At 44.0% G+C, this 24963-nt stretch overlaps 1 protein-coding gene across 4 annotated transcripts in view; it reads right to left on the bottom strand.

The window, feature by feature from the left end:
- ULK2 (unc-51 like autophagy activating kinase 2) overlaps nucleotides 1–24963 on the bottom strand; it is a 219040-nt gene that overhangs the window by 164689 nt on the left and 29388 nt on the right. For all 4 annotated transcript variants that reach the window (XM_030222096.1, XM_030222094.1, XM_030222095.1 and 1 more), the window contains exons 4-5: nucleotides 17307–17339; nucleotides 16206–16242 (exon numbers count right to left, since the gene is read on the bottom strand). In XM_030222096.1, coding sequence (XP_030077956.1) covers nucleotides 16206–16242; nucleotides 17307–17339 — 70 coding nt within the window. The remainder of the gene's footprint in view (nucleotides 1–16205; nucleotides 16243–17306; nucleotides 17340–24963) is intronic.

Consider the following 24963-nt stretch of genomic DNA (forward strand, 5'->3'; position numbering starts at 1 on the left):
AAACGACCTTCAGTGTCAAATCTTTCTCAGACGCTCGCCGAAGCGGCTCAAAAGGAGATGCCTGCAGGGTTTTCAAAATTAGCCCCAGGTTCCAAGCTGGACAGGGTGCTCGCACTGGAGGTCGGAGCCGAAGCACCCCTCTAAGAAACTGTGCCACATCTGGGTGAGCAGCCAAAGACACGCCTTCCACCTTACCACGAAGGGAGGCCAACGCTGCCACCTGCACCCACAGGGAATTATAGGCCAAGCCTTTTTGTACACCTTCCTGCAAAAAGTCCAGAATCGGCGAGACAGGAGCCCACATTGGAACAATGGCTCTGGAAGCACACCAAGACTCAAACAGGCACCAAATCCTGGCATAAGCCACGGAAGTGGACCGCTTGCGGGCTTGCAGGAGAGTGGAAATAACTTTATTGGAATAACCTTTATCCCTCAATTGCGCCCTCTCAATAGCCATGCCGTAAGACCAAAGCAGCCGGCATCCTCCATGGCTACCAGTCCCTGAGTCAACAGGTTCGGTACCAGAGGTAACGGCAGAGGAGCCTCCAGGAGCATCTGTCGGAGGTCTGCATACCAAGGTCTCCTTGGCCAATCCGGGGCGATGAGGACCACTTCTCCTGAGTGCAGCCGAATCCGCAAGAGCAGGCGCCCTATCAAGGGCCATGGGGGAAACACATAAAGTAGACCCGGAGGCCAGGGTTGAGCCAAGGCATCCAACCCCGCCGAGCGAGGATCTCTCCGTCTGCTTTGGTATTGGCACTAGTCGCCATTAGATCCATCACGGGCTTGCCCCATTTGGCACAGATCTGCAGGAATACTTCGTCTGCCAGATTCCATTCTGCTGGATCGATCTGATGCCTGCTCAGATAATCGACCTGCACATTGCTCTGACCTGCAATATGAGCTGCCGACAGACACTGAAGATGCAGCTCGGCCCAGTGGCAAATCAGTTCGGCCTGCGCGGCTAGTGCTCTGCACCTTGTTCCGCCTTGTCGATTTATATAGGCCACCGTTGTCGTGTTGTCCGACATCACTCTGACAGCCAATCCTTCCAGGGTCACTTGAAATGCCAGAAGCGCTTGAAACACCGCTTTGAACTCTAGGCGGTTGATGGACCACTCCGACTCCTCGGGTGTCCATAGACCCTGGGCATGCTTCCCCTTGCAATGTGCGCCCCAGCCCTTCAGGCTGGCATCTGTTACCACTAGGCACCAAACGGGGAGCGTCAGCGGCATTCCTCGCCGCAGCATGCTGTCCGAGAGCCACCACTCCATGCTGAGTCGGGCCGCAGGGAGCCAAGTAAGTCTGCATTGGTAATCCTGAGAAATAGGAGACCATCTCCGGAGTAGAGAATACTGTAGAGGTCTCAGGTGCGCTCTCGCCCAGGGTACCACTTCCATCGTGGCTGTCATTGATCCCAGCAACTGGACAATGTCCCAAGCTCGCGGGCGGGGCATCCTCAGGAGCAGACGGACCTGATTCTGAAGCTTGCACCGCCTTAGCTCGGGTAGGAACACATAGCCCGAGACTGTGTCGAACCTGGCCCCGAAAAATTCTAGAGATTGTGAAGGGGTCAGGTGACTTTTGGCCATATTGACGACCCAGCCTAGAGATTGCAGTACTGAGACCACTCTGGCTGTAGCTTGTAAGCTCTCTGTTGCAGAGTCTGCTCTGATGACCCAGTCGTCTAGGTACGGGTGAACCCTGATACCTTCTCGCCTGAGAAAAGCAGCTACTACCACCATTACCTTCGAAAAGGTTCGGGGAGCTGTGGCGAGGCCAAAAGGCAAGGCCCTGAACTGGAAATGTTTTCCCAACACCGCAAACCTCAGAAACTTCTGGTGCGGGGGCCAAATCGGTATGTGCAAGTAAGCTTCTTTCAGGTCTAGAGACGTGAGAAACTCTCCTGGCTGGACCGCCGCAATGACGGAGCGCAGGGATTCCATGTGGAAATGCCGCACTCTCAGGGACTTGTTCACTTCTTTTAAGTCCAGAATAGGGCGAAAGGACCCACCTTTTCTCGGCACCACAAAGTAGATGGAGTATCGGCCGCAGCCTTGCTCGGCGGGAGGCACCGGGGTCACTGCCCCTAACTGAATCAGACCTTGTAAAGTCTCCTCCACCGCCGCCCGTTTGACGGCAGAACCGCATCGGGACTCCACAAACACGTCTCTTACTGGGGCGTTGAATTCTATTCTGTATCCATCTCTGATCAGGTCCAGAACCCACTGATCTGAGGAAATCTTGGCCCACTCCTCGACAAAGAGGGAAAGCCGTCCTCCGATGACAGGCATCGAGGAGAGGGCCGGCGCACCATCATTGAGAGGGTCGCCCCTGAACTCCTGGTCTTGAGCCACCGGCTGCGGAACGCTTGTCCGAGCGAAAGGAGTTCCTCTGCTGACCACGGGCACGTGAAGTGAACCCAGCAGAACGCCCCGGGTGGTACCTTCTAGCTTCACGGAAGCGAGGTCTGTACGAGGAGTGGACCGCCTGACCCTTAGAGGAAGGCCTCTGCCTATCTTCGGGCAAGCGCTGGGGTTTTGGATCACCCAGGCCTTTCACAATTTTCTCCAACTCCTCACCAAATAGGAGAAGTCCTTGAAAAGGCAACTTCACCAACCTTTGCTTAGAGGCCATGTCCGCTGCCCAGTGTCGTAGCCACAGACGACGGCGAGCCGCCACTGCTACTGCCATTTGTTTAGCCGAAGCTCTGACAAGATCATAAAGGACATCAGCCAGAAAGGACAATTCCACCTCCATCCGCGGAGCCACATCCAAGAAGGGCTCCGCTCCATCTCCGGGCTGAGCCACTGCCTGTTGCAGCCAAGCTAGGCAGGCTCTAACAGCAAAACAGCTGCATGCAGACGCCCGAACAGTGAGACCTGCAATTTCAAAGGACCGTTTCAATGCTGTTTCCAGCCTACGGTCTTGAACATCCTTCAGGGCAACACCTCCTTCAACAGGGAGGGTAGTTCTCTTTGTCACCGCAGTGACTAGGGCATCCACTGTAGGCATTTGAAAACGAGCCATATGTCCCTCACGCAGAGGGTATAACTGCCCCATAGCCCTGGAAACTCTCAAAGGTCCCTCGGGGTCAGCCCACTGAGCCGAAACAAGCTCTAGGATGGAGTCATGCAAAGGGAAGGCCCGAGCAGCTTTCTTGGTACTAGCCATCCTGGGATTACCCGAGGAGGCCATGCCACTGTCAGGATCTTCAATCGAGAGGGCCTGCAGGGTATCTGAAATAAGCGCTGGCAGCTCATCACGGTGGAAAATCCTCACCGCGGAGGGATCATCCAGATCCTGTGGCAAATCCGCACCTGACTCTGGTTCCTCAGACCAAGAACGTCTGTCAGAGTTCTCCGAATCCTCACACCCCGACCACGGGGGGGGGGGGGGGGGGGGGGGGGGGGGGGAAAGGTGCACCACAATCTGAAGGGGAATTAACCCTTCTGCGCTTATCTTTAGGCCAAGCATCCGGGAAAAAAACCTCACTGGGCAGTCCCAGGCCAGAATCCATCGGGGGGGGGGGGGGGGGGCAATCAGAGGAGCCTCAGGCGACCCTTGAGGAAGGGCTCTTTTCATCATGTATGCTTTACGCAGCAAAAGCACAAAATCCGGGGAGAAAATCTCACCCTGGGCACCCCAAATCCTGTCCGGTGCTAGCCACTCCTGAAATAACCTCATCTCGAGGTGCCCCACCCGGCTCAGGTCTCTCCTTGTCCACGGAGGCCGCGCCATGCGGTGTAAGCAAAATGGCGCCCGCTGCCATCTCAGAGCGGGAAGAAACATCGCTCGCCATGCTCGGGCCGGCTCCTACGCCAGTACAGCACGATTTACAGAGCCCTGCTGCTGATTTGCGCTTGCCACAAGTGGAACAGCGCTTTACATTGTCCGCAGCCATCGCCGAAAAACGGCGGTAAAATCCAAAATGGCGGTTTCGCGCCAAAATCGCCCCGATCACGGGCCCACCCTGGAGGAGTTGGAAAACACTCTTACCTCAAAGGATCTAGTGTACAACTACGATCCTGCTGAAAATCAGGTCAAAAGCCTCTGTTCCAGCGTCTCTGCGTTTAAAACGCGACGCGACTTTTTTTTTTTTTTAAAGCTGTGAGGAAAGCAGAGGTATTGAAGACTCCGGAGGCTCAGATGAGTGGGAAAGGCAGGGAAAGGGCGAACCTATATGCCTGCATCCACTGTTGGTGGGTAAGGACAGGGAAAGCAAGGCAATATGTCCACATCCACAGAGGTATGGGTAAGGCAGGGAAAGGGCTAACCTATGTGCCTTTAAAGTGAAGCTGCTATAGCCTCCAACACCCCGGTTAACAACTGGCAAGCCAGGAACCACCTCCCGGCAGATTTTTCTGGAGCTCGAACAAGCTGCAGCCACCCTGCTAGGGGAGATAGAGAATACTGAAGAGGCAGTGGAGCTAGCTGGCCAAGAGGGCACTGTGAACGTTTGAGTGCTCTCTATCTCCCCTGCTGGTTGATGGACATAACCATACGTAATCTGCTTGATGACAAGGAAAGAGCAACTCCATTGTTGAAACTAAATTGGCTTCCTATAGAAGCACAAACACTGTATGTACGTTAATATTCAATATTATTCATGGTTCTGCACCTTTGCCATTCACATTGATTCTGTCAATTTCTTCCTCTGGGAAAAGTCTTTGTTCAAATGGTCAGTTAAAACTAAATTACCTATCCATTGATGGTATTAAATACAAATGTGTCCATTATCTAACTGCAAAGATTTGGAATGCTTTGCCAACAGAAATTAAGCAGGAAACAGTGAACTAATTAAGAAACACAAAAACTTTTCTATTTAAGCAGTATTTAAAGGATTAATTTTTTAAATGTAAGTGGTTATGTATACTTCTGGTTATGTATGTTCCCTGTATCTAACTTGAGCTGGATTATCATATTGTGATCTGCATTGAACCTTACAGGTAAATGCAGAATGTAAATGGAGCTGTAATGTAACAGAAACATAGAAAAATGACAGAAAAGTAAAAAAGCTGAACCTTATAAATCCATGTCCTCTTTCCCAGTACAGGCAGTTCAAAGTACAACCACCAAGCCACTAGGCTTAGAATACACAACAGTTTCAAACTCCCCTTGTTTCAATACTATATGGACATCCAAAAACTGGATTTCAAAAAGATGACTATCGTATTGAAAAACACATTATAGAATGTAGAGTACTAATCTTTCCACAAATTTTTGCAAACCATCTTCACCGCCCTTACATATTAGAAAAATATCAATAAAACTCCACCAACATTGCACTTTAGTGAAGCTTTCAGACGTATTTTCAAATTGGCTATGAATACATTTGCCACTGAAGGAGGAAGGAGAGTTTAAAACGGCTGTGTATTCTAAGCCTACTGACCGTAACTCTTTAATTCATCCTCAATAGTATGCATCCAGTTCATACTAAAAATGGTTTGCCTGTCTCTCAATTTTTGAGGTATAGATGAATTTGTGATTATGTGCTACATATAAACAGAAGGCAGAAGATTTAAAAGAAAAATTATAAATTGAGGTTATCCACAGAAGGTTGTAAAAAATGCATTCAAGCGTGCCTTGTTTAACAACAAAGCTTTATTGCTTCAAACTAATAACCAGAGGGGCAAAAATTGAAGGGATGGTACACATTTTAACGTATACAGATTTTTCTCCTAAGGTGGCAAAGGTACTATTTGTACCCTGAGTAAAAAAGGTCTGGCTACCTGGATCTTGCCAGAGGGCCTACCTACTGCCCCACGCCTCAGGGTCTTAGGGGTCCTTTTACCAAGCTGCGGGAAAAAGGGCCCTGTGCTAGCAGTGGGGCTGTTTTTCCCACCCGCCAGGGCCCTTTTCACATCAGGTAAAAGGAGAAATTAGACCTTACCTGCTAATTTGCTTTCCTTTAATCCCTCCGGACCGGCCCAGGATTGGACTGATGGGTTGTGCTCGCCTTCCAGCAGGTTGGAGACTGAGAAAAAACTCTGACTCTAGCGAGCCAATAGGAGCCCTGGTCATGTGACCCTAGCCTCAGTATTTGAATAACAAAGCAGAAAGAAGAAGAACAATACATTCTGTGCCCCAAGGAATTCTAGCAACCAGGGAGCACTATTGAGAACGTGCTCTAATAAAGGCTCACCGACAACTCTCACCAGAGCAGCGGTATGGCCTCACTGTAATGGCTCACCACGTACCCTTACCAGAGCAGCGGTATGGCCTCACTGTAATGGCTCACCACATACCCTTACCAGAGCAGCGGTATGGCCTTATCTTAATGGCTCACCGAAAACCCTTACGAGAGTATCGGTATGGCCTAACTGAAATGGCTCACCGACTACCCTCACCAGAGCAGCGGTATGGCCTCACTGTAATGGCTCACCACGTACCCTTACCAGAGCAGCGGTATGGCCTCACTGTAATGGCTCACCACGTACCCTAACCAGAGCAGCGGTATGGCCTCACTGTAATGGCTCACCACATACCCTTACCAGAGCAGCGGTATGGCCATAACAGAAGATCAATGTTTTTTTGTTTTTTTTTAAATATTTGTCTAACTAGCAAAAAACAGCTCTGCAAACAAATAAATAGAACATGGAAACACAGACAGAAAACTGGAACAGGGAGGGGCCTGGGCCGGTCCGGAGGGATTAAAGGAAAGCAAATTAGCAGGTAAGGTCTAATTTCTCCTTCCTTAGCATCCCTCCGGACCGGCCCAGGATTGGACTGATGGGACGTAACAAAGCAGTAGTTCTACGGGTGGGACCCCAGCAAGACCGCAGTGAGTACCCGCGATGCAAAGACCGCCTCCTGCCAACAATGAACATCAAGTCTGTAATATCTAGAAAAAGAATGGAGAGAGGACCAAGTCGCCGCCTTACAAATCTCTGCAGGAGGCACCAAGGAATACTCCGCGCACGACGCTGCCTGCGCTCTAGTAGAATGAGCATTAATAGCCTCTGGGACTGCCTTGCCTGCCAAGAGGTAGGCTGAAGCTATTATCTCTTTAATCCACCTAGATAACGTAGGCTTAGAAGCTGACAAACTCTTACGGTGCTGTCCAAACTCTGGGTTTTCTGACAAACTCTTACGGTGACCAGCAAAAAGCAAAAGACAATCCGAGCGGCGAAAAACCTCAGTGACTGCGAGATATCGTTTAAGCACTCTCTTACCATCCAAAGTACGCAATTTCTTCTGCTCGTGCGTACCTGAGACCAATCCCAGAACAGGAAGAAAACCGACTGGGACAGATGAAACCGAGAGAGAACCTTAGGCAAAAAAGAAGGAACCGGACGAAGGACCACTCGCTCTTTAGAAAACTGTAGAAATGGAGACCTGCAGGAAAAAACTTGCAACTCCAAAACTCTCCTAGCGGATGCAATATCCACCAAAAAACACTGTCTTTAGGGTTAAGTCTGTCCCAACATGGAAAGAACGATCTGACTGGTGGCCGAAGAAGGCTAACTCCTTTTAAGACACGGGCGACCTCGGGAAGACTGCCACTGACTTACCCCGAATCCGACCTCTGAAACTGGATAGAGCTGCCGTCTGCATTTTAAGTGAAGAAAGAGACAGACCTTCATCAAATCCTCGCTGCAGAAAAATATCTGAGCCACGGAAACTTGAAAAGGAGCAATCCCAGCGTCTGCACACCAAGACTGAAAAATTCTCCAGGGGCGAAAATAGTTGAGAGAGGTGGAGCGACGACGAGACCGAAGCATGGTGGAAATAAAAAAAAAACCCTGTGAGCTAAACGGGCTCGTTGAAGAATCAAGTTGTAAGACAAAATCGAGCCGGGGAAAGCTGGGCCTTGAATCAGCAAGGACTTGTATAGCAGAAGTCGAAGAGAAGACATCACCTTCAGCCGCTGCAGATTCGCGTATCAAGAGCGTCAAGGCTAATCTGGGAGAACCAGAATTACTGGCTTCCCATGTTCCTCTATCTTCTGAAGGAGACGACCTAATAGAGGCTACGGAGGAAGCGCAAGTCTGTAAACGAACAGATGGAAAACTGGAGCCAATGACGTACTAGCAACTAAAACGCTCGATTGCTGAGAGCCCATTCGCATGGATCGAGCGTGCGACGACTGGGAAAGTCCGCTTGAATATTGTCAACTTCTGCTATATGCGAGGCTGATATGGCAGTGAGATGAGCTTCTGCCCATACCAGGAAACTCTCCGCCTCTTGCCACCAGAGATGGCACCTTGTTACCCTCTGCCGATTGATATAGGCTACTGCTGAGGCATTGTCAAGAACCACCAGCTTTATAAGCGGCAGAAAGGCAAAAGAGCAGAATACTACGCCAGTAAAGAAGATACACTTGAAGAAAGAAAGAGGACATGGATATAATCAATCTGCAGTTGCATGGTAGACCATGCAAAATGGGGGAAAGAATACTTTTCCCTTCCCAAAACCAAATTGAGATTGTCTTGTAACAAGGTGATATCCACTGTGAAATTGGCAGTCTAATCAGAATTATGCTGGGGCCCAATTTAGTGAACCCCCTTCCCCTAGTGCTCTTCCCAGGCCACCAAGCCACTGGGTACCATTCACTGTTAAATTGTCAGTCCAACCAGAGTTATGCTGGGGCCCAATTTAGTGAACCCTCTTCCCCTAGTGCTCTTCCCAGGCCACCAAGCCACTGGGTACCTCTTACATTTATCCCACGTAATAGAGAAATAATGAGTTGCCGACTAAACATTGCTAAAAATCTAGGCCTGAATTGCAGTTTTCATATGAATTGCTATTTGTTTACAAGATTTCAAATATTAAATTTTTATAGCTGAGATTTAACAAGTTCTAAATCTTTAACCTGCATATCTGTGTGGAAAATTGGCTTCAAAATTGGTTAAATGTGAGGGTTCCATAAGGGATGGGCAGACTCCTCTTAATGTTCTCATAGCACCTACATCTCCTTAACCTTCTTGCGCTGTGCGCATTGCCCTGAAAAGTTATACTTGTAGTAGCAAGGTCAGGGAAACCAAATGTATGATGATCCACAATGCTTACACTTAATATAGTAGAAGTAACATTTTCAGAATGTCTCAAATTTTGTGGAGGCATAGGGCATTTTAAGTAGAACACTTATAAATGCTACAGGTTTACTAGTTTTTTGGATCATTCTTGCCTGGAAATAAGTAGGCTAAAATATAATGCAGCTGACTAGAATGTCTTGTACCAGAGTACTTTCTTTTTTTTTTTTTGTCGGTCAGCATGCGGAGTTGAAGAGATGTGCAGAATTGTACAAGAAAACTGCTTTTAATTTTCATAGATCTAGAAGCCTGGTTACATAGACAACATTAAGGTGCAGTTACACTGCTCAACAAAATCCCTTTGAGTATTTCGATCTGAAAATTAGTACAGAATTTCCCTCAACTGCCTCTACCAGATTCAAGGATACTTTTTCTGTTTGAATAAACAGAATTATGAGTAACTTCTGATGAGGGGAGGGGAACAAAAGATGGCTTAAGCTTGAAGTCAAGTTGGAAATGTGCCAACAAATGAAGCATTGTGTACAGCCAGTGAATTGCCCAAAAGATGTGTTCATTTGGTTTGCATCGAGCGGTTTATGAAAAGCAGTTTCTGTATTTTCTTTGCATTCAAAGAACTATGAATATGTAAAAAGAGTAGACTAGTATTACCGTTAAGACATTGTAAATAGCTGTTGGAAGTAGCAGTGCTACTCTCTCTTCTGTTCCTAAAGCTTTCCTGTGGGAATGTACAGTAAAATAATAAACTGGGGGGGGGGGGGGGGGGGGGGGGAGGGGGCTGGAGGAGGAGAATGGGAGTTGTGAGCTTTTGTTAAGATGCATTGAAAAGAAAACAATAAACTCCCCCCTCCTTCCTTGACCAAGTTGTACCGTAGCTTTAAGTTTATAGGAAAAATTAGAAGATTGACACACAGGAGAGAAAAATTGTCCAAAAATTTTTTTTTTTTTTTTTTGCCTTAGACTAGTCTACATGTACAGATCTCCATTATTCTAAAATGACTCTCTTCACTACTTTGGTGGGCATGGACCTGTGAAGTTCCAACAGAAAAAACATTTTTGTACCAGCTTTGTCCCAGTGGTGCTTTAAAATTATGTGACTAGTGTAAAAAAAAACATACAGCATGAAAGGTTTAAAGAGCTATGTCAATTTACGCAGGACTTTCCTGCAAAAAGAAAGCATTTCTTGTAGAAAAACTGCTGAATGTAAAGCCATGCAAAGTATATGGCTTGATGGAAAAAGTAATATTTTGTTTAACAATTCTTTAAGCAAGCACAAAGGTGCTTTAACCTATGCTCTAAGTATAGGAGAATAGACATGTTTGGAGCTACTATGGCGCTTATGTTGGACGTCTGAAAATGGGTATTTAGAGATCCACATTGCCCAAACGGCCAGATAACAATTCTATGAAGCCCGAATGGAAAGAGAGACAGCCTAGGAGTATTTTGGGCAGGACTAGGGAAGAGGGGAAAAAAAAAAAATGGATTTCTATCTGTGTTAACAGGAAGGCCTGGTACATCCGGAGGACAAACACAGGGGAAAAAAAACCCTGCCTGAGTGACTCCGGAGCGCACCAGAGCTCCTGAATCAGGTTCGTCTGGACTTGCAGCCTTATCTACAGCAGAGAGAGCACCCGACTGAAAAAACGGAGGGTGATTGAAAATGGCCGCCGTTCGCGCCACTTTCGCTGTCCCCGAGAGCGCGCCTGACACCTCCGCAACAAGCGGAGTAAAGTGGGACAGCGAAACAGACGGACCGCGACGGCGAGGAACCCGAGACTGACAACCGAGTGCCCGAAGTCGAAGGTAAAACAGAAGTGGACGGTACTCCCGGCGTGGAACAAAATTTACACGCGCAAGAAGAAAAACCCCTGACACTGGCAAACAGTACACCGTTTCAACTTTTCCGACATGGCGAGCACGCGCCTACGCGGTTCGCGCCTAAAACCCTTTAATCTTCTATTCTTTTGTTTTAAAAACACAAAGCTCAGCTCCGCTCCGCTGACCAAACCAGCGCTAGGGAATAATGCCCCACTGAAAACGGAAAGTAAGGAGATGAAAAATCAAAACCTTTGCTTTTTTTTTTTTTTTTTTGCTGAGCAGCTACACAACATGGACACCCCACACAATAAACAGAGCCGCCTGCTCGTTAAAACAATGGGGAAACAGTGCTTAACTTTTGTAATTTTAAGCTGGCTGCCTCTCCCAAAGGTAAAGCCTCTTTGCTAACCAAAAGAGGAACCCTTCCCTTAGCAAATTGAAGAATAGGAGGGAGGTGGGGAGGAAAAGGGGGAGTGACCCGGGGCACCCGAGTATACACCCCTGAGGCTGAGCTAATAAGCTGACAAAACACTAACAAGCCTCATAAGAATTCCTGTGGCACAGAAAAAGATAGAATAAAAGAATACTAAAAGAATTATAAATCTAGAAAGAGAGACTAATGGGCTCACTTCCTACCTGCTGGGAGACTGAGAAAATACTGAGGCTAGGGTCACATGACCAGGGCTCCTATTGGCTCGCTAGAGTCAGAGTTTTTTCTCAGTCTCCAACCTGCTGGAAGGCGAGCACAACCCATCAGTCCAATCCTGGGCCGGTCCGGAGGGATGCTAAGGAAAAGCCCCTAGCACACATGGCCATGCGGAAAGAGAACTCTTATCGGCAGGGAGCCCTTACCGCTGAGATATCGTCGTGCAATCCATTTCCGGGGGGGGGGGGGGGGGGGTCTTTTCCCCCTGGAAATAGCGCATGTGCTTGGGGCGGGACTACCATCGGCGGGCTTACCGCCGCTCTGTAAAAGGGCCCCTACGTTTCCTAAGAAGATTCAGTTAGGAAAGGACTGTCTGTCCTTCCATAAATAAAGACATTCTCTTTAAGCATTTGATCCTAACTTGTGCCACACTGCCATAGACAGTTCCTGTCTTTGGCAGATTGATGTTTTATTTTCTATTTCTGTTACTGCTGCAGTTGCTTTTTTTTATACATATAAATTAAACTGTGGTTTAGCTTTTGTATTGAGCAGCTAGCAAATTGTTTTTTATTTGATGTTCATTTAAAAAATATATTGTTATACCTATGGCCCTAAAGTGACTGACTGGTTGAGTGGAAGGCAACAGAGGGTAGCAGTAAACGGAGCTCACTCTGAGGAAAGGGATGTTACCAGTGGCGTGCCAAAAAGTTCAGTTCTTGGACCAGTTGTTAACATTTTTGTAAGCAATACTGTGTAAGGGTTGTCTGGTAAAGTTTGTCTCTTTGTGGATGATACTAAAATCTGCACTAAGGTGGACACTCCTGATGGTATGGATAACATGATGAGGGGCCCAGCAAAGCCGAATGGTTCAGAATTTGGCAGCTAAATTTAATACTTAAAAAAAAAAAAAAAGCAGAGTCAATGGTTTGGACTACAAAAACCCAAGAGAGCAGCATGGTTTAGGGGGTGGAGTACTTTTGTGCATGAAAGAGGAACGAGACTTGGGTGTGACCGTATGCAATTATCTTAAGGTAGCCAAAAAGGCAGCAAAGGTGACAGCAAAAACTAGAAGGATACTTGGATTCATAGGGAGTGGGGTGGCCAGCAGGAGCTGATAATGCCTCTATATAATTCTCAGGCGAGACCTGCTCTGGAGACCATACCTTCAAAAACAAACAGAATGGTCCAAAGAATGGCTACTAAAACGGTCAGTGGTCTATGTCATAAAGAGTACGGGGACATACTTAAAGATCTCAATATGTATACTTTGGAAGAAAGGTGGGAGAGGGGAGATGCGATATAAACATTATATAAACGTTTAAAAACCTATGTGGCATAACTGCACAGGAAGCAAGTCTCTTTCAACTGAAAGGAAGCTCTGGAATAAAGGGGCATAGAATGAAGGTGAAAGGGACAGACTCAGGAACAACCTAAGGAAATAATACTTCATGGAAAGGGTAGTGAATTTGCTAACAGTCTCCTGGCGAAGGCGGTGAAGACAAAGATTGTATATACATTCAAGAAAACTTGAGATAAGTACATAGGATCTCTAAGGACGAGGAAGGTTAGGCAGACTGGATAGGCCATATGCCTTCATTTTTCTCTGTTTCTATGTTTCTCGCCTTGAGCACATCAGAAGATGAATAACCAAAAGCATCACTGAAGGATATATGTCTCAGAAGACATCCCCTTCAGCCCCAAGTGACCTGTGTAAACCAGGACATAATCAAAAGGAACAATCCATAAGAAAATATCACAGTTAAACAAGCAGCTTCTATAAGTAGTCCCAAAATGGTAAAGGAAGCGTATTGCACTTGCCATAATCATTTTATTGAAATGAGTTTGATCATGTGTTTCCAAATTGCAGTCCTACTCAAATATACAAGCTTTTTATTTTACCTTCCCATCACACTTCTAGCTTCCCCCTCATCCTGAGGAGCAGCAACATTTCTCAATAATCAAAGTTCTTCTAGTAACAGCTAAGCAAGTCATTTTCAATGGAGCTAAGCCAGGGACAGGAACACCATCAGCATAACCTACCATCTGCTGAAGGTAGAGAAAAATATTGGATTGTTCTAGGGAGTACCATAGCATATGCTAATGATGTCACTGGCAGAATTCAGTTTTCTCTACTTCCATCTGCTAGCACAAAAGGATAACACCCATTGGTTCAGCACAGTGAAGCTGATGCCAAGAAATAGTGTTTACACCCAGGTGTTCCCTCTATGAACCTATGGAGGGCGAAACTCCGTTATGTCTACAAGATGGAGAAGCTGACTGCCACCTGTAGGAAATCCAAATCATGCTGGAAGCAAATTTGGGGTAACTTGAAGAATGTGGACTAACAGAGTGGTTTCCCTTAGTATTCTGTGCTGTGTATGACTCCTAGCACTGGATTTGAGAATATCAAGTTTCCTTTTCTGGACTTTTTTTTGATTGGGATATGGTAAAACCTTTCATAAATACAGAAGTACTTTGTGTTCTAATATAACATTTGTATATATTGTACATTTTTGAGACTGCATACTCCTTTGCTTTGTCATGTGCAAACTTTAATAAAAAGACTTCCTGTTTAATTTTTAAAAAATAGTGTTTATGCTGGGAACCGCGCCTAACTTTAGGTGTGACAATTTAAACCAACTAAACCCTTGTGTAAATCCCTGCACCTAAAATAAGCACAGATCTCCCTTATTCTATAATAGCATGCATAAATTAAAAGGAACCCTCCCGATCCGCCCATGAACCTCCCAAGGTCACATACCCCTTTTTGGCGCCACGTGTAATTTTAATTGATGCTAATTACCTACCACCAATTGTTAAAGCCTAATTATTAACACTAAATGGCTCGTTATTCAATTGTGTGTGTCCAAATTTGCGCTTGCAAGTTTTATAGCCATTTATATCCCACATTTTCCCTCCTCTTTGCAGGCTCAATGTGGCTTACAAATACCGTAGTGGCGATCCCCATTTCCAGAATAAGAAATATAGAAGAATGTTCCAATCAGAGTATACAGAGTGCACAGTAAATTAGAATAAAATCAGTAATCAATACATTTCAGGTGCTGAAATCAAGGGTAGTGAAAAGCGTTCAATAATGACAATGTGATAAAGTAACCAAACTAATTCAATGTTAACTAATTCTGGTACAGTTCTGATGTCCTGTTTTTAAGAAGGGTCCTTTTGATAAGTCTCTCTGAACAGGTTAGTCTTTAATAGTTTCCAGAAGGCTGCCAAATCGTGTTGTTTTTATGGCATTCGGCAGTGCATTCCAACGTTGCGTACAAATGTAGGAGAAACTAGATGCAAACTGATTTAAATTTAAGTCCTCTGCAATTCGGATAATGGAGATTCAAGAAAGTACGTGACAAACATTTTGCATTCCTTGCTGGTAAATCAATGAGGTCAAACATATATGTCGGGGCCTCACCATGAATAATTTTGTGGACCAGGGTACAGATTTTGGATGTAATTCGATCTTTTAATAGTAGCCAGTGTAATTTTTCTCTGCGGGGTTTGGCACTTTCATATTTCGCCTTTCCAAATATGAGTCTGGCTGCAGTGTTTTGGGCTGTCTGAAGTCTCTTAATGATTTGTGCTTTATATCCGGCATAAATGGAATTGCAATAGTCCAAATGGCTTAACACCATTGACTGCACCAGGTTGAGAAAAACCTCCCTTGGGAAGAAACATTTAACTCTTTTAAGTTTCCACATTGCATGGAACATTTTCTTTGTTACATTTTTTGCGTGGCTTTCTAGGGTAAGATTTTGATCAATTGAGACTCCCGGCAGTTTCAAGGTATCCGAGACAGGAAGAACGTGGTTTGGAGTGTTACTATTAGCATAAATACATAAGTAATGCCACACTGGGAAAAGACCAAGGGTCCATCGAGCCCAGCATCCTGTCCACGACAGCGACCAATCCAGGCCAAGGGCACCTGGCAAGCTTCCCAAACGTACAAACATTCTATACATGTTATTCCTGGAATTGTTATATTGCAATGAAAGGATAAGGCATTGAGAATTTATAGAATTTGGGGGTGAATGCCCATTAATATCTACTCTGTACTATGTATAGTTTGCAGCAGCTTTCTTTCATGATTCGTGTTTATTTTAAGAGATAGTTGCCTGGAACTGTGCCTTCCTCCCCCCCCCCCCCCCCCCCCCCCCTCCTGAACAGTGGACTGGTATAAAAGAACACACGGAGGCGTATTTTCAAAACACTTAGGGCCCTGTTTACTAAGACGCGCTAGCATTTTTAGCACATGCAAAAAATTAGTGTGTGCTAATGCTAGAGACACCCATAAATATATGGGTGTCTCTAGTGTTTAGTGTGCGCTAAAAATGCTAGCGCACCTTAGTAAACAGGGCCTTTAGACTTACAAAGTTAATTACAGTCTCAGTGCTTTGAAAATGAGCCCCATGATAGGATGTACTTTTTGTACTTTGTTCCATTTTTTCTGTAAAAAGAGGTTTTACTGTATGTTTAAAGAAAAATTTGCAATAAATATAAAATACAATTTCAGCCTCATGAAAAAGAAAAGCAGTACCCCTAGTCGCAACATAAAATTGATAAAATGGCAAGCTCATGACCATTGCTCTTACAAGGATAAGACTGCAGCATCATTTTCTAAAAAAAGATATTTAAATCCCTAAAGAGAAGATCTGTAGAGAGAGCTGAAACAAATCTCGTAAACTATAAGATAAAGCAAAACTAAGTAGCAGTAACAAAACAAAGAAATCCTTTACCTTGCAAGTAGTCTGCCAAGTCTCCACCATTGCAATACTATTAAAAGGAAAGAACACTAGTTTTGTAATTCACAGCATATTTCTAACACGTTACACATTTTCAGTAGAAATGTCTAAAAATTTGTCTTCTTGGCCTAGCTACTTGAAATTTAGAATTTAACAATTTAAGATTTATTAACTGCCATTATGAAGAGATTCACCCAAGGTGGTTTATAATGTGTAGCTTGATATAGGCAACTTACATTATAACTATAGTAAAGAGTCCTCAGTGTTACATATAAATAAGAATGGGGGGGGGGGGGGGTAAACTTGGAAATAGGCAAATTAAATTATAGTAATAGCAATGAAAGTGTGTCATCAAAACGGAACAGTAGAACACTCATAACAAATATGATCCCATGTCAGCACAATACAATGAAATATTTTAAGTGTCTGCAGGGGAGCATGTGCAATTGGAGCAAATAGGAAAGATGGATACGACTAAGATACTGGAATAACTAAAGCTGGTGGTTAAACTGAGGGTAAAATTGTTATATATTGCAAAATAAGGTATGTACAACTGGTCTTACAGATTGTGCAGCAAACTATTCCTGAAGTGATATGTGCGACTGCCTGCTACACCATCACATACATTAAAGACTTGAGAGAGATCTAGGTGATCTCCTACTTTCTGAGGTCCTTTAAGATAAGAGACAGTATTAAATTTCACCCTTTAAGGCATTGGTAGACATAGTCACGCCTCTTGCCACCTTTTTCAATCATGCTATGGCAATCTGAATTAATTGGAGCTGGTATGAACTGCGGTCAGATCAATGGGCAGGGCATTACAACAGTTTAGCTGAAATATAGTGTGGATCACTGATCAGACTCACCTTTCTCAATGTATGCAGAATTCACAGTTCACTTTGTGACCTGATACCATTCCAACAATTTAGAAATTACGTGGAAGGGCATTGAAAGTAAGACTTTTGCAATTTATATGGTTGAGACTGCAGTTGAAATTTCCAACTAAATGTTTGCACTTAAATTATGTGAATTTTAAATGAACTGCTATATTAAATTCAAAATAAATTGAACCATAGAAAACAGTAAATTACCTACCTCCATTACCAAATAAACAGAGTTGGACATTTCCTGAAAGACAGAAGTACAACAGGCATTATTAGAAAGTAGGTAAGAGTAGTCGAAACACAAACCTTCCTTTATCCGACTAGGAATGTGCTCTCTTTAAAAAAAAAAAAAGGCAAACGATACACATACATATCACTAGGCATTATCATATTGATAAAAGAAAGTCAAGCTTCTTGAAACTTACTAAAGCTGATTAGGGGATATGAAGCTTTTACATAGCACTGGTTACAGGAATCATTTAGCCCCTTGGAAACCAGATTCCTCTGATTCCTAATAGAGATATCATTTGGTTCTTAGGAAATTTAGACTGGTATCTGAAGAGGATAGTAAATTCCAATAACTGCCATAATGCCCCCCACTAGTCCAGAAACATACCAAAATTCCTATTAAGTCTAAACACCAAGAACTATGGCTTCAATGAAAACTTTGGGGAGCAAGAACAGTTAACCTTGTTTAAAACTGAAGCAACAAAACATTAACACACCAAATCATTAGGCAGAAATAAGAGACAAGACCTCTAAAGAAAAGCATAGTGTGACCTTCTAGTGTAGATTTGTTTGCTACAATTTTCCACGAAAGCAGAGTTCTAGGAAAGCCCTAAAGAACTGAAAAGTTCAAATTCTAGATGGCAAGCAGCTGCTCTCAAAGCAACGGATCAAATTACTTGAATGCAGTTTTTGCCAGTTTGAGAGCTCAGTCTCTGGTTTCTCTAATCCCATAAATTCTTAGGTTTATCAAATTCTACCGGGGCCCCTAAAGGATTATTGACAAGCCACTCTTGTTCTACAAGTTTCAGACACTGAAAACACAATGGAACATTGAAGCAATTAGTTAACACTTGTTACATATTTTCAAATGACGTGGACGATCATTTTCAAAGCACATAGAGATACAAAGTTATATAGGTTACTATGGGGTCTTTTACTAATCTGTGGGAAAAAGGGCCCTGTGGTAGCAGTGGGGGCCGTTTTTACTGCAGCGGGTAAAATGTCCCCCCCTCCCAAAAAATGGCCACACAGTAAGATAACTTATCACATGGCCATGCGGCAGGGAGTGCTTACCGCCACCCATTGATGTGGCAAGGGTTCCTGCAGTAACCGGGCAGCGTGTGGTGATACCTGATTACCACCACGCTAAAAAAAAAAAAAAAAAAAAAGTTACCCAGAAAACAGGAAATGGCGCGCGCTCAAGCTGGAACTACCGCCGGTGGCCACATTGAGCCAGCGGTAGTTCCAGCATAGTGTATGGTAAGCCCTTGTGCTTACCACCGCTTTGTAAAAGGGCTTCTCTGTAACTTTGTAAGTCTATGTGCTTTGAAAATGAGCACCAAAATATACAACCTTGTGTAGCTTGGGTTTCGGAGAAGGCATATAATTTTAAGTGCACTGAATAAGAAATAGATTATTAGAGCTATAAAAATTTAGAGGGTTATACAAATTGTATTTTGCTTGTATGACGAAGTGAGATTACTACGAATAAAAACTTAGTGCACCATTTCTACAATATGGTCATTAGTAGCCATGTTATAGCAGAAAGAAGGAGCTAAGTACAAGCAAAACTCCAATCAAAGAAAAAAAAGCACCAAGGGCCTTAAAAAAAGGGCACAGTTCTTTTATTATCAACTTCAGGTAAAAACAGTTAGTTATTCATGAAAGACCCGACATGGGCCGTGTTTCGGTGCTGTCGCACCTACATCAGGGGTCACGATGACGGGGAAGATATTTTATTTTTAATTCAAAGCAGCTGAATTATCGTCTGTTATATCTCCGTATATTCAAAAAATTACAGCTGATACTCTCAGTCAATGCCGGCATAAATGCATATAACCTATGGACATTGATAAAGATGTTTATCGTTCAATCTCTCCGTGACACCAATACTGACAAAGAGGACTAGCTCTGTATTTTAGGAAGACTGATTTTCTAAATGCACGGATGACAGGTTTCAGTCAAAAGTGGTTAGACAGTTTTGGTAGTGGTTTCAGCTGAAAATGAAAAAAGCAGTTTTGGTCGGGCTCTACTCAACTCCATCAACACGGTGACATTGTTTTTATGGCTGTAGCAATCCTGTTTGCCCATGGACAAAAGGAAACACTCCTGAATCACCAAAAGGTAGCCCAACATGGATAGGAATGTGGTAGCATGGAGGGAGCATATTATACGGAAAAGCATACAGAGCATCCTCATGGAATTGCATGTCTGTTAGCTAATTTTTTATGTGACTGGGAGTTAAGGAGGGGCAGTTTGAAAGTAGCAATTCCCTAAGGACTGTGTTTCATGGTGTACCAATATTTTTAGGTCCAATTTGACCAATTTTCAAATTGTATTTTCACTGGTTTTGCCATCATATTTTTTGAGTTATTTTGTCCCAAGACAGGACAGATTTTTGACTCCTTATTTATTTTCCTAAATTATGCCAATTTTTTTTAAATACATACCTGTTCCAACTGATTTGTGCTGTACATGCACTAGAAGCCCTGGTCTACATCGCTTTGTGTACGATACAGCTTGTGTAAGTTTAAGCTGTCATCCACAAATTACAGCTTATGTAAGTTCAACTTTCATCCACATTAGTGAAGGATAGCAATGGACCAAATCATAGTCAAGTCAAATATGAACCCTTCAAAGCATAAATGGGCCATGTGCACTTTTTACACCATTTTGACTATGAAACCTCTATGGCCTAAGGACTTAGGAAAACAATTGGGCTAAGTCTATATTTACAAAGAGATTAAAGCCGATTCAAGTACAGCTTGTTCCTTTTACTGAAATGTATACCTCACACCTTAGAAGGCCAATATCTCCCACTGTAACAAAGTGGATCTAGCCCGCTTTTGTTCTCAAGGGCTAATTTTATCTTTCAAACAGGTCAACTTTACTGTTGCGCTTCACAGTTTAAGATCTATTCTTCTTTTTTTTAAGGAAAAATACATTTCATGTGATGTACTTGCAAGACCTTCGAAGATGCAGTCACCAAAAATATATAGTATCACAATTACAGAACATTTGAAATTATGAACAGTATCTCATCCTGTAGCAAAAATGGATAGTACAAAAATGAAAAACCTTTTAAATTAACTATTAAGATATTGGCAAACTGCTAAAAAAAAACAATAGAATGGTTGTGGAATTAACAAGAGTGGGGTCAGAAAGAAACATTAAAAATAAAAAATTTGTAAAATTCTGCTATTTTGCTACAAGATGAAGTTTGGTAAAATGTTTGCTGTACGGTTTGTGAGTACACTGTATTCTATAGGCTTTTGTTTTGTTTTAATTTGGAGATTATGGGCCCTATTTGCTAGGGTGCACTAGCGTTTTTAATGTGTGTTAAAAATTAGCGTGCACTAACCATATAGACTCCCATAGAAATATTATGGGCATCTACACAGTTAGCATGCGCTAATGCTTAGCATGCGCTAAAAACGCTAGCACACCTCTTGCGTGGCTTAGTAAACAGTGCCCTATATAAACTATTTATGGTTTTCATGAAGCAGATCCTGAACATGTTCTAAGCATTTCTGGTTCCTTAACTATAGCTCCTCCATTTTAGAATCTGGCATTTCTCTATTTTATGCAGATCTGCTGGAACTTGGAACAAGTTGGCACATTTTCTGTTTAGCATATAAAATGGGAAAGACAGTTTTAAAATTGTTTTCAGTTGTCCCATATATATATAAACTAGTAAAAAAGGCCCGTTTCCGAAACCAATGAAACGGGCGCTAGCATGTGGTTTTTTTTTGTGTGTATGTGTCACAGAGTTATTTTGTGTGTGCGTGTGTGTGAGTGTGTGAGGGTGCGGTGTGTGTGCAGGTTGTTGATGTGTGTCTTTTTTTGTTTTGTTTTTTGCTTGGGGGTTGGGGGATGTGCTGTGCTGGCAAAGTGGGTTGGATTGGTGTGTGGCTTTGAGGGTGTGTTTCTGTTGTATTGTGTGTGTGTGGTTTTGTCTGTCAAGGAGGTTTGTGGAGGGGGGTCTTTCTGTTGGTGAAATGTAAATGTGGTTGTAGGGGGGTCAGCCTTTGTTGAGTGTTTTTTTTTTTCCATGTTTTTTCTTTTTGTGTTGTGCTGAGGCAGCAGTGTTGTTTTAGATGGGCGGAAGGTAGAGGAGCACGTTCTTGGTCTGTCGGTATTTTTTGGCCGTTTCAGGGCTGCTGTAGGGGAATGCTGGAAGAGAAATGTGCTGTTGGAAGCAGCGCCATCTTTTTCCATTGGGCTGGGGTTCTGGCCATCCTGGAGGTGGGTGACGGCTTGCCTGAGGACGGGGATGGTTGTTTTAAGTTGGCGAAAGGGAGAAGAGCACGGTCTCGGGCCGTCGGGGGGTGATCCGGTATGTTTGGTCCATTTCAGGCCGGTTGCAGGGGAATGCTGGAACATTTATGCGCTGCAGGAATCAGCGCTGTCTTTTTCCGGGTGCTCGGGGAATCCCCGAGGTGGGAGACAGCTTGCCTGAGGCTGGGGATGGTTGGGCACGTCCTTGGCCGCTTCGGCAAAAGGGGAAGAGGAAGGGGGTGGGGAGTTACCTGCAGCCGCCTGAGAAACCATGTATTCTTTGTTTGTTTGTTTTGTATTATTAGTTTGCATTTCTGTTGAAGAAAGAGTGGATGCCTTTCGAATGATGGAGGTGGTGCGTCGGTGTGAGGTTGTTTCGTTAGTTTGGCAGCCATTCTCCAGCGATTCCTAGGCAGGGAAGGAGTACTCCTCCCCCTTCCTTGGTCGCTGTTTGCTGCTGGCTGGGCCGCGGGTAATCCTTCCAGCTGGGCCGCAGCTTGTCATGTTCGCCCACGACCCAGATGGTGACGGGCACGTTGTTTTCCGGCTCCTCTGACTCCATGTCAAGCGATCCCAAATATAGTCTGTGCTATAGGCCCTCTGGCACTCTTCAGTACTGGCATTAGGCATTTAAAAATTTCTCCCCCCCCTCCCCCGGTCTATTTTTGCACATACCCACAGCAGGAATATTCTTCTCTCGTTCCAGCGGTGGTTCTGTGCTCTCCGTGCTGCACAGATAATGAGCCATTCTGCTGGGGAATGCTCCTCCCTTATTGTCACATAGTTTCCTCTGATTGGTCCGTCTTACGTTGCCTAGTGTTGCCTGGGAACGGTGTTGTGATGGTCCTTTGTGTTTCAGAATGTTGAGGGTGTTTTTTCTGATTGGTCCGTCATGCGAGGGCGGGGCAGAGAGACATGGTCAGTGTTGTGGCTTCACCACCATGAATCCATGAACCCTTCAGTGAGTGACTGAGTGACTTCAGAACGTTGTCTTCAGAACGTTGAGGGTGAGTTTTATTATAGTAGATAGCTGGCGCCTAACAACCAATAATCCCAGATATTTACTCAGGTAAAGAAAGAGACCACAGAACTCCCTTACACAACTAGACATGTGGTATACACATTAGTTACAGTATATTAACCTTTAATCTGAATACCATTTAATAAACTGGTACACATTTAAACACACAATCCTTGGACAAAGCTATTGGAAAAAAAAAAAACAAGAATGACAAGAACATTCAGTCCAGTTCAGTATGTGGATGTTTTGCCTTTTGTGTTTGAACAAGAGTAAAATGTGACAAATTGATTTGGCTGCGCTTCTGTGCTGGATTTCTCCTTCAGATCAAGAATGTCAGGCTGATTTTTTTTCTTTAATCTATGACTTCACATCATTACTGAAAGTTATCCCACATGTTTTTGGTAAGTACAAGCACATTGTCTGGTAGAGAATTAAGAGCTGCTTCTAAATCTTCCCATGAAAAACATTAAAAACTGGCCTAATGGTGGAATCACTAACTTGGGTTCTCACTCCTTGTTTTGAAGGAGATGCATTTAAAATGTGTTGAGTATGCCCATTAGACAGTATCAGGAAACACTGCAGTGGTACAGCAGAGGAAATGTCTGGTCTCATGATACTAAGAAAACCTAAATTTTATAATCAGGTGACCTGGCAAGAAAATCTCCATGTAAAATACAAAAGTACATAAGTAATGCCACACTGGGAAAAGACCAAAGGTCCATCAAGCCCAGCATCCTGTCCATGACAGCGGCCAATCCAGGCCAAGGGCACCTGGCAAGCTTCCCAAACGTACAAACATTCTATAAATGTTATTCCTGGAACTGTGGATTTTTCCCAAGTTAATTTAGTAGTGGTTTATGGACTTGTCCTTTAGGAAACCGAGTTCCAGGGCCCCCCTCCCTCCCTCCGAGTTCCAAGGCCCCCCCCCTTCGAGAGACAGAGAAGGGAAGACTGAACTAAGCGCCGAGCCTGCACGCTTTTCACCGCTGCTGCCGCCGTAACCCCAACGAGGTAAGATGACTTAAAATTCAGAGGGAGGGAGCCTGAAACTCGAAGGGAGCGAGGGAGGAGGGGGCCTGAACTCAAAGGGAGGGAGGGAAAGGAGAGAGAGAGAGGGGAGGGAGGGGGCAGGAAGGGAGCCTGGAACTGGGAGGGAGGGACTGGAACTCGGAGGGAGGGAGGGAGGGAGGAATGCACCACCTGCAAAAAAAAAAAATAATTTTCAGCACCCCCAATCATTTTGAAAAGTTGGCTCCTATGCTTTGCACTGTATAAAAGTGCTACAACATCTGACTTGAGTGATAGTATTGCACACTTCACTTACACGCTCCTTGTCCCGACTTGCATGTGGTAGCACTCTTTATACAAAAGAGAAAACAGCAGCTGTTTACTTTTACATTTAGATCTGAATCTAATTATCCAAATACATAACTGCAACTGTTAAGTTTCAAAGGAGCCAACAAAAGCAAAGAAACAAGATACCAATACAGGCATATGACATGCCAATAGGCAAGCTGCCTTCCAGCCAATCTACTTGGGTTTTGGGGATATTACCACCGAATATGAAGGTGATAGACTTCCATGCATGTTTACACTCAACTTGAAAACATTATCTGACTCATGTCCGTGAGGACTATAGGTTATCGAACCCATGGGAATGCACCTTAACAGCCAATGTTAAGGATTTAACCTTTGTAGTGTTGTGCTGCACCCTTTTATTTTCCACACAGTCTTGGACAGCAACCACATTCTACCACTCAGCAAGCTACTTTAGCAGACACCACCGTTTAAAATTCAGTTATAAGTATTTCATTCATTTTAGTCTGAGTTCTTATTTAAAAAATTGTGGGAAAGAAAAGCCCACACAAAACCCTAAGTCATAAATAGTTCTCAGATCAACTGAAATGTCACTGTCTTAGAGCTACACTCTAATACAGGTCCTAGAAAAAGATGTACCTCCTAATAAGAATCCTTCACTAGACCAAATTAAGTCCTAGCCAAAGATATATCTGATAAAAGGTATGAGTTAAGGAAAGCTTCCACCTTCAAATTCATGTGCAGCATCTTTGAATAAATTTTTAATCGGGTCCTGTGACGAAACAGTAGGTTTCTGAGCCTGAAAACTGTATTATTTCATGACGTGTATTTCTCCTAACAGATGGCGGTTATTTTGAGTTTTAAATCTGTTGCAGAAAAAGACTTTCTCCCTTCCAGTTTTAGCTTATGGAAAAGCAATCTGCAGTATCACTGGGCATTTATTTTCAAAATTGATGCCCTGGGCTCTGATTGGCCCTGGATTTCAAATCTAGCCTAAAGGTACTGAATTTTCCCCAGTCTCAGC

This window comes from Microcaecilia unicolor, chromosome 13 (genome assembly GCF_901765095.1).
Source record: "Microcaecilia unicolor chromosome 13, aMicUni1.1, whole genome shotgun sequence".
Taxonomy (NCBI): Eukaryota; Metazoa; Chordata; class Amphibia; order Gymnophiona; family Siphonopidae; genus Microcaecilia; species Microcaecilia unicolor.